This window comes from Taurulus bubalis (genome assembly GCF_910589615.1).
Source record: "Taurulus bubalis genome assembly, chromosome: 9".
In the NCBI taxonomy this organism is placed as follows: Eukaryota; Metazoa; Chordata; class Actinopteri; order Perciformes; family Cottidae; genus Taurulus; species Taurulus bubalis.
This window is the reverse complement of record NC_136597.1, coordinates 7,027,849-7,043,108: the sequence shown is the minus strand read 5'-3', so window position 1 is coordinate 7,043,108 and position 15,260 is coordinate 7,027,849. Positions and strand designations below refer to the sequence as shown.

The 15,260-nt window shown below is 39.8% G+C and overlaps 2 protein-coding genes across 2 annotated transcripts; one reads left to right on the top strand and one right to left on the bottom strand.

Annotated features, from left to right (window-relative positions):
• Positions 1-1,324: 1,324 nt before the first annotated feature.
• arl2bp (ADP-ribosylation factor-like 2 binding protein) lies at positions 1,325-5,238 on the top strand (the record flags this gene model as incomplete). The annotated part of the gene is made up of 7 exons (XM_079224110.1): positions 1,325-1,334; positions 1,838-1,913; positions 2,639-2,700; positions 3,240-3,346; positions 3,561-3,646; positions 3,900-3,996; positions 4,273-5,238. The coding sequence occupies 7 exons, from the start codon at positions 1,325-1,327 to the stop codon at positions 4,381-4,383; spliced, it is 549 nt and encodes a 182-aa protein (XP_079080236.1). The 3' UTR covers positions 4,384-5,238.
• A 1,389-nt stretch (positions 5,239-6,627) lies between these two features.
• Positions 6,628-13,271, bottom strand: pllp (plasmolipin; the record flags this gene model as incomplete). The annotated part of the gene is made up of 4 exons (XM_079224109.1): positions 6,628-6,735; positions 7,725-7,844; positions 8,345-8,518; positions 13,107-13,271. 4 exons carry the CDS (start codon positions 13,269-13,271, stop codon positions 6,628-6,630), a joined length of 567 nt encoding a protein of 188 aa, XP_079080235.1.
• Between the last annotated feature and the right edge of the window lie 1,989 nt (positions 13,272-15,260).

Genomic DNA, 15,260 nt, shown 5'->3' with positions numbered 1-15,260 from the left:
TTGAGAAGCACAACAGGTTTTGTTGATTGACAGTGTTGTATTAGCAGATGGGTAAATTGCTTTAAACAAATGTGAAATGTTTAAGTGAATTGTTTTTCTTAAATATCAGTCAACTAAATATCCCAGGGTCATTCTTAAGATGTTGTCTTTTTGGGTCTGATTTGGCAGTGAAACATTTGACATGAATTGGCAAACAAACACTTGCTACCAATCGCAGCATACAGAATAGACTTAGTCAAAACACGTTTTAGATTGGAAGGATATCTTCCAATGTATCTTTCAGCCTGATTAAAATGTGGTGACCCTAATTGTGCTTTTTATAACATAACAGTACATCTCTCTGCTCTCATTTAGCCATTTCTCCATCTTTCTCCCTCTGTCTTTATAATAACCTCTTTTTTTCTTTCTGTCCATCCTTTACTTGAAGCATCTCTGGGTTGACTGAATTACAATTGTATTTTGGAAACAGGTGATGAGAGATTGCGATTGAAGGAAAACTTAGATTTGTACAATTAGAGAAAAGAAATCTAGTAACAATTCCAACTATCACAATGGATAATTTAGAATTTAATTTGGTCAAATTGTTTATGAATACTTACTACTCCACCAAATTGCATGAACAGGATCTGTAAAATCATTTAGACTATACTGGAATGATTTCTAAAAGGTTACATGCATCTCTCAGTAGGAGACTAAAGACTGGTCCAGTCACTGTTTGCTGTCTTGTATCTCCTGGAGCACCTAGTACTGTACATGCAGGTGAGAGAAATTATATGTTTGTCTCTACGGCTAGAGATGAAGTTCAGGATTGTAAAGAATAAGTTGTGGATCGTATTTAAAACATCTAAAGGAATTTTGCCCCAGAGTTCCCAAAGATGTGATTGAAGAATTATTGTTTCCTGGATTGTGGTATTTGTAATAAATGTATGTCCATGTGATATTTTTTTTTTGTCCGACTGAGTGGTGTTTATTTACATCTCAAATCTTCTTTTTTCTCAATAACCGGAGTGATAATCTGATTATTTATCCCCAATTTAGGGTTTTTACAGAACACTTTGCATTAACATGTGTGTGACTAAACAAAATACTATTATATACATTTATTTTCACAGACAATAATTATTGGAAGAACAGTCGATTACAACTAAGGAAGATGCAAATACTTAAAACTGTTGATACGAATGCTAGTAATAATCAGATTATTATTTACTATCTACTTCATTTGTGTACAATTCACTAATCTCTAAATCTCACTAATGTCCGTCCAATATAAATAAATGGAGACAATTGTCCCACACAATTTAATTTCTATAATCCCGTAGAAATGTCTCGAGGTAGGAACCAACGTGCTCAGATCTCGTTCTGCCGGACTGGACTCGGTTGCGCACATACGTTCGCCGTTTCCTTGGTAACAACGTTACCTTCGCTATTTACCACAAGTTAATGATATATGTAGCTATCAACATGGACGTTCAGAAACTAGCGTTAAGTAAGTACATTCAATTCCTTTAACTATCGTTAATTTATCTGAAGGGGGTGTACAGTGCAAAATACAGCAAACAAACTCCGACGGCTGCAGACGTAATAATTCAAGGCTAACGTTGAATAGCGCTAGCCGTTAGCTTACCGAGACAGCTAGCGTTAACTAGCTAGCTAATGTTATCATTCAGTGAAGACAACACCTGCAGGGCAGCCTTGTGAGGGAATTCAATATTGCGTTTGTTGGGGAAAAGGCCTTTTCTAACGTCAGGTGTTTTGTAGCTCACAGTTTCGCTTTAAGCCAACGTCAATTCACCAAAACACGCGTATTCAGGTGGAGCCTGTCTTCCTTTTCCAGATGCCCGAGGCTGCGGTGATGAAGAAAACATCGTAGACATGGTGGACTTGGAAGAAGAAAACTTTGCTATTTCCAGGTGGGCTTCCAGAGTCAAGTCACATGGCACTGCCTTTGAAAGTTTCCCATTTAGCGCTGTGTAACTAGCGTTAACACAGTCCAACTATTGTTTTCTAACTTTAGAGACCAAGCGCTTTAGTGAAATGCAAAAACCAAATCATTAGATTTTCATGTTAGCATATGTGGATTGTAGAGCGTGTATATCCAGTGTTAACTCGAATATACTAATGGAGAAATAAGACCACGTGGGGCATCCCTTCAGTTTGAGTGGAACTCAGTTATCCAAAAGTAAAACTTTATTGTCACATGTCAACTTGTCAAGCACTTCTAATTGGCTGTTCTATTTGTCCATCAAACAGTATCTTAATTAGCCCTACAAAGCCTGCATATGACAATACATTATATATATATATAATTGAGAACACATTTCCTTCTGTATGTTAACAGTTCAAGCTGTGTGCACAATGCAAGGCTTGTATGTCACTGTCTTTAGTTTTTACTTATTTGTATTGGGACTTTACCAGGTCAAAACTTAATTTGTTTACAAGCATTTACTTAAAAGGCTCAAAAGAAGCCAGAGGGCAGTGCCACGCCATTGTGAGTCATACCTTAATGTCTCATTTTGAGACTCATGTCTACAGCTATAGACAGCAGACTTAATACATAGCTCTAATATTGTAAAAACTGCACTTAAAGTCTCCCTTCAAGCGATATGATCTTTATCTCTTGTTTTTCTCCCTCCAGCTCCTCAGCTGCAGATGCTGCTTTTGATGGCATTATTGGCTGCATAGAGGACATCATCATGGGTAGGAGACTGCTCTTGTTAGTCTTTTCTAATTAAATATTTAAATCTCACCATTTGTAAATATACATTTTTCAGTAACCTGACATTTAGAAGCGAATTGTCATCGTCTTATGTTGTAAAAACGCATCTCAGCAGTCTTTCGGCTTAGAAAACAAATAGATAGATCTACTGAATGAGAGAAAAGTGGCCTTTTTCTTTTTTAAATGAAGGCCTCTGTGACTTTATGAGCCATACCATTTTGCAAGTATTCCTCACTGTGGGACTAATAAAATATGATCTGATCTTAACTTTAACTTTTGTTAACCTTAAAAATGCATTGGGCTTTAGGTTCTTAAAGTCAGGCAATCTGGTCTTTTTTTGTTCTGTTAGCATGGTGAAAAGTACATGAAGTTTACAGAGGTAAAACATTTCCATATTTTATCTTTAGATTATTTTTGAAAGGCCAATATGCAAAACCAGCTGAGGAGATATACAAATGTTTCACCAGTTAATGGTGAAGATCTGTGTTGTTCTACATGTCATACTTTTCAATACTTTCAGAGGAGGAGTTCCAGCAGCTCCAGCAGAGCTTCATGGAGAAACACTACCTGGAGTTTGAGGACTTTGACGAGAACAAGCTCATTTACACACCCATCTTCAATGAATATGTGAGTTGCTTGACATCTCGCTCTGCTCTAATGCAACTCTCACACCCTTTCTTCAAGGAATTTGACGATGACGATACAGTTACCTTCAGTAGCGTGACCACTATATCACCTTGTGTATAATTTCAACCTTCAGCTCTATCACAGATTAAGATTGACTGAGTAGTCAGGAAAGTAAACTAAGACCTTATTCATTCAAATACTCAACCTTGTGTAGGTTGACCTGCTGGAGAAACATCTGGAGCAGCAGCTGATGGAGAGGATCCCCGCCTTCAACATGAATACTTTCATAAAGAGGCTCATGTAAGATGTGACATCATAACTCTCCCCTGAGTACATCGTATTCTGTCTGTTTTCCTCCTACAACAACTAGACCACTTAAATTAAATTATTGACATACATGGTGACATTGAAAGCAACCAGCCAGCTCATATGGTAGTTTGTTTGATGCACCTGTTGCGCCTAAAAAATATGATTTTGTAGCCAGCCACTAGGTGGCACAAACGTACATTGCAAATGTGATTGGATTCCCTCGGATACTCTCTTCCACCCACAGGCAACACAAAGAGGAGGTGCCAGGTGACATCTTTGACATGCTGCTGACGTTCACTGACTTCATGGCTTTTAAGGAGATGTTTCTGGAATACAGAGCTGTGAGTTGTCTGCAAACATCTTTAAACCTCTTTTCACTGATAATCTCAACAAGATAGACATGTGGTGAATTGTGCAATTCACCACATGTCTATCTTCTAGTATATTGACAGTCGGTGCCATATTCTCTACTTCTCACTGTAAGGCTCATGTTGCATTTAAGCACATTAATATCTTGACCTATTTCTGTGTGTTAATTGGTCAAAAACAAGTGGTGATGACTCCTGTTTGTAAATGCTTTTCTTTAATACCAGCTGTATGAATCTGTATGTTTCTAGGAAAAGGAGGGCCGAGGTCTGGACCTGAGTCAAGGACTGGTGGTCACACCTCTGATCCCTGCTGGGTCCAAACACACCGGCTCCACTGAACCGCAGCTCACAAACATTTGAATTGCCTCCTTCTCTTTATGTTTATTGAACATTTTGTTCACGGGACTTCAGAAAGTTAGGGTTCGCTTGTGGTCACTTTTTGGGGTGTTTTTTGTTCTAATGGTGAGCTGCTTGATACATTCCCCACCAATCCCCAGTCTGTCACCAAGTGACCCCCAACATACGTGCAGTCCTCTGTGTTTTATGTGTTTGCTGGGATGGCATGTTTGTTCAAGAGGTTCTTTGTAGTTAAAGAGTGAAGATGAAAGGCGTCGGCTTCTTTCCACTACCCCAACCACTGCACTGTACATAACGACTACTTGAAATATTCAACGTTTTTTCATTGAAATTTGCTGGTGAGAAGCTAAATCCTGAGATTACGAATCAATTTATTTATGTTTGCATCCATTAGAGCTGTCTGGTTGGGGAGAAGGAACCCAGTTCTGGGTCTGGTACTAGATTTGTGTTTTTCAGTTCATCCTACTGGATCTTATGTAAAATGCATCAACACATCTCCTTATAAGCAATGTAATATGATTTAATATTTGACTCTGCTCCCTTTGCCTGGTATGTGTTTTTCATAAGAAAAGATTATAGCAGAACTAATATGTTTTATAAAGTTTTAAATTATTTGGTCAGTTTGAAAACTCATTGAGTTCTGTGCCTGTGAAAGTGTTTTTGTATGTATTAAGTGATTGTGTGACGTGTGCATGTGTCTGCAATTGAAAATAAGACCGACAGTATAGTTTTCAGTCCAATGTCAAAAGTATTTTCTACTCGTCTTTACATGACAGCTTTTACTTGTAAACATGCACTTGTGTCACTGTTGAAATACTGTTGTAATTTGTTAGTAAAGAGATATTTTCAATAAATGGGTACGAGCCTTACAATGACTTCACCTAGTGCTTTATTTGAACACATGCAGGCTTAAGCTCCAGCACTCACCACAAGTATTCAAATTATTGGTACAAAAAGACACATTATGTCATAAAGGCACATACAAAAGGAGTTGAGCACTTCATCATATAAATCAAAGGAAATATTTTACACACTTTTTCCCACAGCGCCATGGGTACAAGATTTGAAACATTAAAGAGTCATTAATGTCCTGCATCTTTACAACGTGTGTGATTAAGAGAGTATATTTTCCCATGTACATGTTTCAAACGTTATTAGTGCTTTGGCTTGGTCTATGGAGAACTTAAGTTTCAATATGAGCCTCTCTACATCCAGGAGGGTAAATCGGATTTCTGCAGGACGGAGATACTAAGTACATGGTCATTCTTCACACCTTCTGCACGGCCATGTTATGGTATGAGAGCAACTTCCTAATATTAGCGTCACAGAATGCACAAGCAGGAGTCGACCAGCCTTACCAATGCAACAACAACCACTCTCTGTAAACAAGATATACTAAACAAACAACTTCAATAGTTATGGATCTGAATGTTTCTCCTTGATACATGTTACATAATAATACCACTCAGTGGAGGAAATGTTTACCATCAAAGTTTGGCCAGGCTGTCAAATTTGGAGTAAGTTGTGACCGACCTCTCAAAGCCGACCTTGGTGGCCGTTGACACCGAAATTGATATTTTGAGGTCATCAAAATGGGTACCATTGAATAAAACATGTTTTCTAATGTTCTTATATTTGTTTGAATGACAGTGTATGTCATAATCTTATATGAACAAAAAAAGGCATTACAAAATTATTCTGATGTTTTGCAGAAACCAGCTGGCCGTTTCCCCTTGTGTCCAGTCTTCATGCTAGCCTCAATAGCTAAAATGTATTGCTCATACCTGAGAGTGGTATCAATCTGTCTCAGAAGGTAAGAGTTAGAAATTTCCTAAAATGTCAAAATATCGCTTAAAGTGCACAGTGATGCATCTTTTTTTGTATTCTAAATGCAACCCGGAGGTGTTAGTGACTTAATGATGCTAATAGGTGGTGTGATTACCAATAATTTAAGGCACTGTCTGCTTTATTTGGGTATTTACAATAATATTACTACATTTAATATTTCAAAAACGCCTGAATTTGAGGCCTCAGTGCAGGCGACCAGCGCAGAAAGAAATGTGTTGTAGTAGTAAGTTGGACAAAGAAAACTAATATCATAGAAGATATTTAAGGTTTCATCTTATTGTTAATACTGGGGTTGGGAAGAGGTCAGGATTTGTGTCACCAGTCAGCAGTAATAAGTATCAAGAGTAGACTATCCCAATAACTACAGCATCTTGAGGGAAAGAAAACAAGAGGAGAGTCCTAGGCCGGCACTGTGTCGGTGGCAGCGTTCCCTCCGTCTCCCCTCCAGTCCAGATAGGAGAAGAGTGCACTTGCAGCGTACGCCACGGTCACCACAGCACCAAAGAACTGAACGGACGGACAAAGAGAAACACAAAGAGAGGGAGACATTCAGAGAAAGTGAAAAGGGGAGAAGAGATACAATTATATATTTCTCATGACTTCAGGAAGCAAGGCAAAGGTCTCAAACCTTCAACAGCCGGCATAAATCAAACATTTACGCCTTTCTATATTTACATCTATAAACATCCCAGGTACTTGTGCTTTAATGGCTTTAACAATGTCCTAATTGGTCCATATACCTGGTGATTGCTAATTTATCAGGACCGGTGTTCCTCAGAAGCAGTAAATTGCAGCTACAAAAAAGTGTGTGTGTGTGTGTGTGTGTGTGTGTGTGTGTGTGTGTGTGTGTGTGTGAAATATTGTGTGCTAAATGCTACCGTAGCTGTAAACCAGCATGGACTTTAGCATGTGGGAAAGACTATAAAGCGGCAATATCCAGAAAGATTTTCCTGACACAGGTGATTATATATGATCACCTGACACAGTGTGTGTGCCACACAGTCTGTGTGCACAAACACACACGCTTCCCATATGATGCCCTACATTCACATTCTTTTGGGTTGAACATTGACTCAGCAGAGGGGCTGGTGACGGCTCCGGTACAAAGGTAACTGGCCTTAAAGACACGCCTAATCACGCGGCATGCTGCAGCCATGTGAGCACTAAGAAAGCCTCTTTTGCATCTTAATTTGAAGGTGTGTGTACCTGCCATACCCTCATAAGTAAACATGCTATCAGAAACACACCTAGCCAAACAGTGATGCCAAAGAGAGGGAAGGAGGGAAGGAGGACATAGAAAATGTGCAAAGTGTTCAAACGTTGGCTGACTGAATAAATGGAGGACTGCAGGCGTAGATTTGTATCTGTTGACCAAACTTGTGTTTCTTTTAACTGCCTTTGCAGACACATTATCAGCAAATAATGTCAGACTGTTTCCTGCATATTCAACCAGGTCTTTGCATGTGAGTCGGTGTTAGTGGTGTCAGGCGTCTTACGGCGGCAGCTGCCATAACTCCGTAGTAATAGGGAAAGCGGTAGAAGGGGGACACAGACGCTGCGTTGGCCAGGAAGGCGGCCAGGTAGAGGACTGTGGCTATGCCGTGATACGCCATCACCTAGCAAAAGAGGAGAAACATTAGCCACACTTCATCTGAAAGCTTCTGTCCCTCTGTCCCCTTTTGTTTATTGGCCCCTCCCTTTCTATTGTCATTGTCCCTTGACGGCTTTTCTTAATCTTGTCTCCTCTTCCACTGATCTGGCATTCTCCTTTCATCACCTACTTCACTGTCCTATTTTGTCAGCCAGGTGACAGGTGACAGCAGAGAGAGTGTGCCTTATCGGTCAGTCTGCATCTGAATATAACTAATCAACTGGTCAGTGGTGTCAATGGTATCATTTGAACATGATTTTATGAAAAGATGTACTCTTCCCATCACTGTTTAATGTTAACAAGGGGGCCTTAATGCCAGAAACTGATAATAAATGAAAAATAAAAGCACATTTAATCTAGTTTCTGCACACCCTGGAATAACACTCTCAAAACCTTTCATTCCACTTGTCTCTCTTTCCCTTCCTTTCCTCTCCCCTCCCCTCTCCTCCCATCGTTTCATCCTACCGCCAGGGGCCAGGGGACGAAGGTGAGTTTTTGCTGGGCGCCGAACAGGATCATGAAGAAGAGGATGGTGGTGAGGATCCACAGGGTGACGGCCACAAACATCACAAAGCCATACGCTGGCAACAATGTGTAGGGGGCGCTGGCTATCAACGCCCACTGGAGCAGCCCCAGAACCTAGAAAGGTGAGAGAGAGAAAACAAGCCAGATCAACTAAGAAGAGAGCTGAAGTGTGACAGCGACTGAAATGTGCTGACATTAAAAGACATTAACTGTTAATATATGAAAAGTAGTCATTCTAAAATGAATAATAGATGTGTTAATGAGACCACGTCGAGGAAAACTTGTATAGCCTCTCCCTCACAGAACTGTTGAAGGACAGGTGAGCATTCCCCCCCCAATAATGATAATATTCACATGTGCATTAGAAGTGTTTTTCTCTCTGGCTAGGAGGATATATCACCATTACACCATTAAGCCATTATATCTTTACATATTAGCTATTTTAATAAGCTGGTAAAGAAGGCCAGCAGCGTGCTGGGGTGTCCACTGGATGCGGTGGAGGTGGTGGGAGACAGCAGGATGATGGACAAGCTATCGTCCCTGATGAACAACACCTCCCACCCCATGCAGGCCACCCTGACAGCTCTGCACAGCCTTCCTTCCTGCTGCTGTCAGGCTGCACAACCAGCTGAGCTCGCAGTCAACCACAGAAACACACTATTCACTTTAATCACTTCAACCGGTGCAATATACCGTAAACATATTTTATTCTGTCTGTATACATAATATTGTGGATTCTTACTCTTTTTTATTACTGTTTATTTACATTACTTGTTTTTAGATTTTTACTATATGTCTCTTGTGTGCACTTTACCAATCTGCCGCTGTAATCCTGAACATTTCCCCACTGCGGGACTAATAAAAGAATATCTTATCTTATCAAACAAAACATGAACTATTACCTCATTACATCAGTGGTGGGCCGTGCATTTCCTACCTAGGCCTGCTGTCTGGTATCGTATAAAAAAATACGTGCATGACGGGATGCTGTTCGTCGAAAAACATTTGCCATTTTTTGGTGTATCAAATTTGCTGACATTTGTCACCTGATGAAGTCCAATATTCACTCTCTTTTATTTATGCTTTTTCCTGAGGAAAATATATGTTTCTTTAGCTGATATATTCAGTTTGACCTACCTGTTTACTTCATGAACAAAATGCTGAATTTGCAAACATCGGTAAAAATGTGTTAATTGTTTTGACAGTAACAATAACTTTATTCTAACGTGATAATGCTGATTTTCTTTTTCTACAGCCATCTGAAGGTATCTGTTATATCTGCACTCTCTTGATGATGTTACACACTGTCAAGTTTACACAAGGCAGATCCACTGTTTACATTTTGTGCAACCAACATCAGACTGTAAAATAACAGAACCTCCGATGCTTGTGAGCCAATAAAGCTGTTTTGAATCATTATTTTACAAAGCTGTTGGAAACTGACCCATTGAAAACCAACACGCCGGCTGATGTGGAGAAGAAACTGTGCAGAATAAGAAGTCAAAACGACTTGGTTGGTGTGCACATAAGCACGGAGGAGGTCTGCCGTTATTTTACAACAGTCTGATGCCGGTTGCACAAAATGTAACCAGCGGATCTATCTTGCGTAAACTTGCACAACATCTTTCCAGCAAGAGAGTGCAGATGGAACTTCAGATGGCTGTAAAGAATCACCAGAGTAAAGGAGAGACTATATGTATAGTAGTGCTAACTGTCATAGCAGACAGCTATATTCTGCTTTAGCTGGCTGCCATAACCGCTGGTTGAAAAAAGCATTAGAAAAGCATTTGTCATGTCAAAAATATTGTTGCTGTCACAACAATTAACAAAAATATACATATCCCAAAATAAATTCATGTTTTTGTTCATGCAACAAATGGACATTAATCAAATATACGTATTCACTATTAACTATGAATGATTAATGATTCGGCTTTCATCTATAAATGTTTTAAATTGGTGAATTTGATTGCAGAACTTTTAAACTAAAATTGTCTTCAAAAGTCATTAAAATTCATCTGAGGCGAGCATGACCATCCATCCAATATAGAGACTTTTCAGTCAAAACCACAAATGTTAACCTGCTGGTGGCAGTCAGGGGATCACCACAGTCGGTAGGATTCATCCTCTGGAGAACATGAATGTCTGTAAATAATTCTCAGCAAGCCATTCACCAAATAGATTCACAAAAATTTAAAGCTATTTTTTTGTTTGTTGACAAAACCACATCTCCCATAAACCACGGTCAATGTAATATATAGAGTGATCGATGCTACCAGCATCGTTGGTCAGGGTTCTTTATAGTTCACGGTATGTATCTGAAATTCAAGCTTATAAAATTCATCACATAGACTCTTTAAAACGGAGATGTCATCCAGACAGAAACCACACCAGGTTCCTCTCTTTGCCTCTGTGTCTCTCTGCTTCTGTCCCACGAGAAGGGACATGAAAGACCAGTCTATTATGTATGCAAAGATCAAGTTGCACTTTTTACACACCTGATACACACACACACACACACACACACACACACACACACACACACACACACACACACACACACACACACACACACACACACACATTGACCTTTACAAAGTGCTCTATTCTGAACTAGAGGAACAGCAAATCATTTCTTGACTCAAACTGTAAAATGTTCCCACCAAGATCCACAGTATATCTATTACATGATTAACATCATCACACTGCCGGGGCAAACCTTTTTAATACTTGAATGATAATTTTGAACAACACAGTCTCATGATGATGCTGAAATAATGTTTAATTGTGTGATAAGGACGACTTCATCATTTCATTGTCTGCTTAAGCATCTATCAAGTTAAACCATGCATACTACAACCTATTCTATTATTATTATGCAGATGTCTTTTATACCGCCGAATGCATTGGGCATATTATTTATCAATATTGCATTAGGAGCTCGAGGTTTGAAAAAGGAAACCATCTCTTCTATGCATGTAACACACACTGCAGTTAAATTAATGCAGGGGCGTAGAAAAGGGAGACGTTTGCTTTTGAAACATTTTGAAACAACTTTCCTGTTACTTCCCTTTCCCCATTTCATTATTGTGTAATTATGGTGTCATCATTTAGAAACCAGGTAAATACTCTTCTGACTCATTCTGGGTAAGACTTAATTTGCAATTTAGTTTGACAAGTCAGCAAAATTAAACATTTTAACACCGTTCAGTCCGGTGCAGCTCAAATGATAGCTAACACAAGCTACTTAAAACAAAGCACCTGCAACCAAAAGTGCCATACAGGTAATCAACACACTTGTATAGACGATGCTCCTGTTTGTGTAAATCTGGCCACGATTTACTGTCAAGTTAGTTTAGTATGCTGTATTCACATTGGAATAAGCCTGTTTTTCCGTACACACTCACACACTACCAGAAACATTATAGGTCAAGGTTGCTGTTGATTTTCATGAATAGTTGGGCTGAAACAATGTTTCCTATACATGTCATTTGCAAGGGAAATGTTCAAATGTACCTGCCACAGAAAATAAAACATAACCAGAGTTAATAAACCCTTTGAAGCTGCCAGATCCCTGGCCCTATACTACTACAATGCCATCAAAAGCCAGTAAAAGCTTGCCAGCTGACCATGTTTACCGGTCACATCATTTACAGAAGGAACATTGTCGCTCGGTGCAGAAAGACGAAGCAGGGGTGAAACAGGAGGGGACAGGGCCCTCAGGGGACAAAGATCCCCTGTCACATGTCCTCTGTGTGGACAGAGATTAGTGCAAATACATCACCGGAGAGGGAAAATTAGTTTTCCTCTGTGCTCCATTCAATCTTCCAACCCTGCATTAGAGAAACCATAACAACAGTCCCGCTGACTCTGACGATCACAGTTGATCTCGGAAATGACTCGTCAATTTCATTTTGACCACTTGCCAGTTTCAAACTTGAGCAGACATGTCCGTGTGTGCACACCGCCAAACAACCCAGCAGAGGCTTTGATCACTGAAAGTCATGTGTTTTGTTGATAGACACTGAGACAGTCAGGGATATTTATCACACATTCAAATTCCTGTGGCACTAGCAAAAAGCTGTCCAAATGCTACTGTAATGTTGACTGCATGTTCGACAGCTCATCATGTCGTGTGGTTTGCCTTGAACTCATCCTCAGTAATGACAGGTAAAACAGGTTTCCTAGAAAACCCTATTTACACATTGGCTCATCAACACATTGGTGCTGCCGTTATATAAGAGAGCAAAAAAATGGACTGCCAGTTTTTAGTTGGCTATCGTCTGGACATATTATTTACACACATTCAACAAAGACCAAAACCAACAATGAAATCTATTGCTTGTATGCCCAAAGTCTGATATATTTTGAAATTGCCTCGTTATCATCTAAAATCTATTAAAAGCACACCAATGAGCCGCACAGGTGCACAGGGCTACATGTTCCTTCATTATCTTTCACCTTTATAACTGTTTCTTTGAATGATGTCTGCCACAGACGGGGCCAGGAAGACAGAAAGAATTGGGAGACTAAAGCATTGGTTTTGGTCTTTGGTTCATCAGATTTGGACAATAAGAAAAATAAAGAGTATCCCCAGCATTATTCTTTGATAACAAGGAAATTAGTCCACTAATGGCTTCAGCCATAATGAAACCAAACAGAAGAAGTTAAAAAATAGAACCGCTCTGCGTCTGTTACATACTATTTCAGCCATCATGAGGAGGGCCGGGATGCTTCGGATAAAGGACATGTCCAGCATGGTGGTGATGTTGGCGCTCAGCGCTCGGAGGCTGTTGCCCCCGGGCTGAGAGCTCTGGGAGTTGGGGGCGCTGGTTTCCGTGGTAACCTTGGACGGGAAGTCGGCCATGATCACGCAGCTCAGCTGAAGACGTCTCAGAAACAGCAGCACCAACAACAAACTACTCGAGGATGGGATTCGGTCGCAGGATAAACGTCTGTGATGAGCCTAAAAAAAATACCTGAATGTTGGGGTTCAGTAATCTTTGACTACATCCATTGATGGCCTACCGCAAGACTGAACCTTCAGTTTAAAGTTAAGTTATGCCCAAAACACAAACAATACATAAAACATAAATCTACAAAGTCCCTATAGCCTGAAAGAGTAAAGGAAGAGCCCTCCAGTGAAACCTCCAGGCTCCGATATCAAGCAGCAGTAACTCTCTCCAAGGCACTGACAGGTGTCTAATGGTGGTGGTGTGTGAGTCTCTGTACACCTTGTTCTCTCTTTCTCTCTCTCTCTCTCTCTCTCTCTCTCTCTCTCTCTCTCTCTTTTTCTCTCTCTCTCTCTCTCACACACACGCACACACAGAGCATTTCGTCATCCTCTCTCTATGTGCTTTAGTCTCTCCCTCTTTTATCGTCTTCATCTCCTCCCATGTAGCTCCCAGAGCTCTCTCACCAGAGTGATTCATTAATGTGTTTGCAAACAAGGAGTCAGTGACACCCTCTTGGTGTTTGTTGCATATTTGTTCTCCGTATGTATCGTGTTAAGACAAAAGGGTGATGTACTGCTTCACTGAGTACATTACACATAGGACCAGGATGCTGTAAATGTGTAACTCAAAATACCCAAAAACATCCAACAAGGAATGTAGCACAAAACAACAGTGAAGAAGACTACATTAAAACTGGTTCAGTGATTTTTAGGCTACTGGTTAAATGTTTCATCTCATTTCTCACATTGAAAGTCCAAAATAAAGAAAAATAATTGTATTATAGTAACCATCATTCACCCCATCACATGTACTAACTAAACACACACTACGGTATGTAATTATGTGTCATGAAACATACAGACAGTACAAACAATAGAAAAACATAGAAAAAAACAACAGCCAATAAGAAATGGGTATAGCCTACAGTACAATAAATAGATCACAACTTATATGTATTTATTTTCAAGTCTTATTTTAGGCTGATTTGCTTTCTTTCTCTATGGAGGCAGGCCTACATATTGATTGGCCTACTCTATTCTGCAGTGTGAGAGGAAACATGTGTCTGTTTCTCTGCATTCCAACAGGTAAATTAATCGGTTTCATTAAGGTTTCTGTCCGTTTCTGTCCTTACAGTCAAATTAAAATTTCCGCTAAGGGACAATAAAGTTTGTATTGAATATGTAATGTCATCCTGTGTGTTGGTCAGATGTGTGGAAACAATGTTAAATGCGTAAAACATGTGTAAGGAAACCGACACGTACCACACATTTTCTTGCAGGATGCAGAATTTATTTGAATGTAAGAATTGAGAGATTTCAGAAGTGGGATTTGAACTCATGCCTTCAAGGGAGACTTGCGACCTGTGAGCGTTACCTGGATCAGGCGATGGCAGCGCCCAATCGCTGTGCTCGCCCAACAATGATTTGGGCCAATGGCGCTGCGACGTCACATTTAGATCTCTCGGCCATCCGGACTTGGAATAAATTGTATACATCGATGCCACTACTCTCCTTATCACAGAGGTTGTGTATTTAATGCAGTTCAATTGAGCTGCTGTTGCTCAGCAGTAACAGCGGCTCAATTTTAAACACGGCTCTGTTGCTCTCTCTGCTGGTGATTTAGCTGTAGCACAAACTCGGCCTTTAGTTGCTAATCGTCAGACTCTGACTCATATGTTGAACAAAACCTAAATATTTCCTGAATGAGGAATTGTAAATACAGCTCTTTTCACAGTCAGCTAATAACCAATGACTTCCTGCTTGCTGTTGTATACATATTTAATTGTTATACATCTGTGTCGTCAGATCAAGCAACACAAATTTAATGGACAAAACAATTATTCAGACATCAAACATTTTCAAACACAATACATGCTTTCACTAAGAAGGGAGCAATGTTGA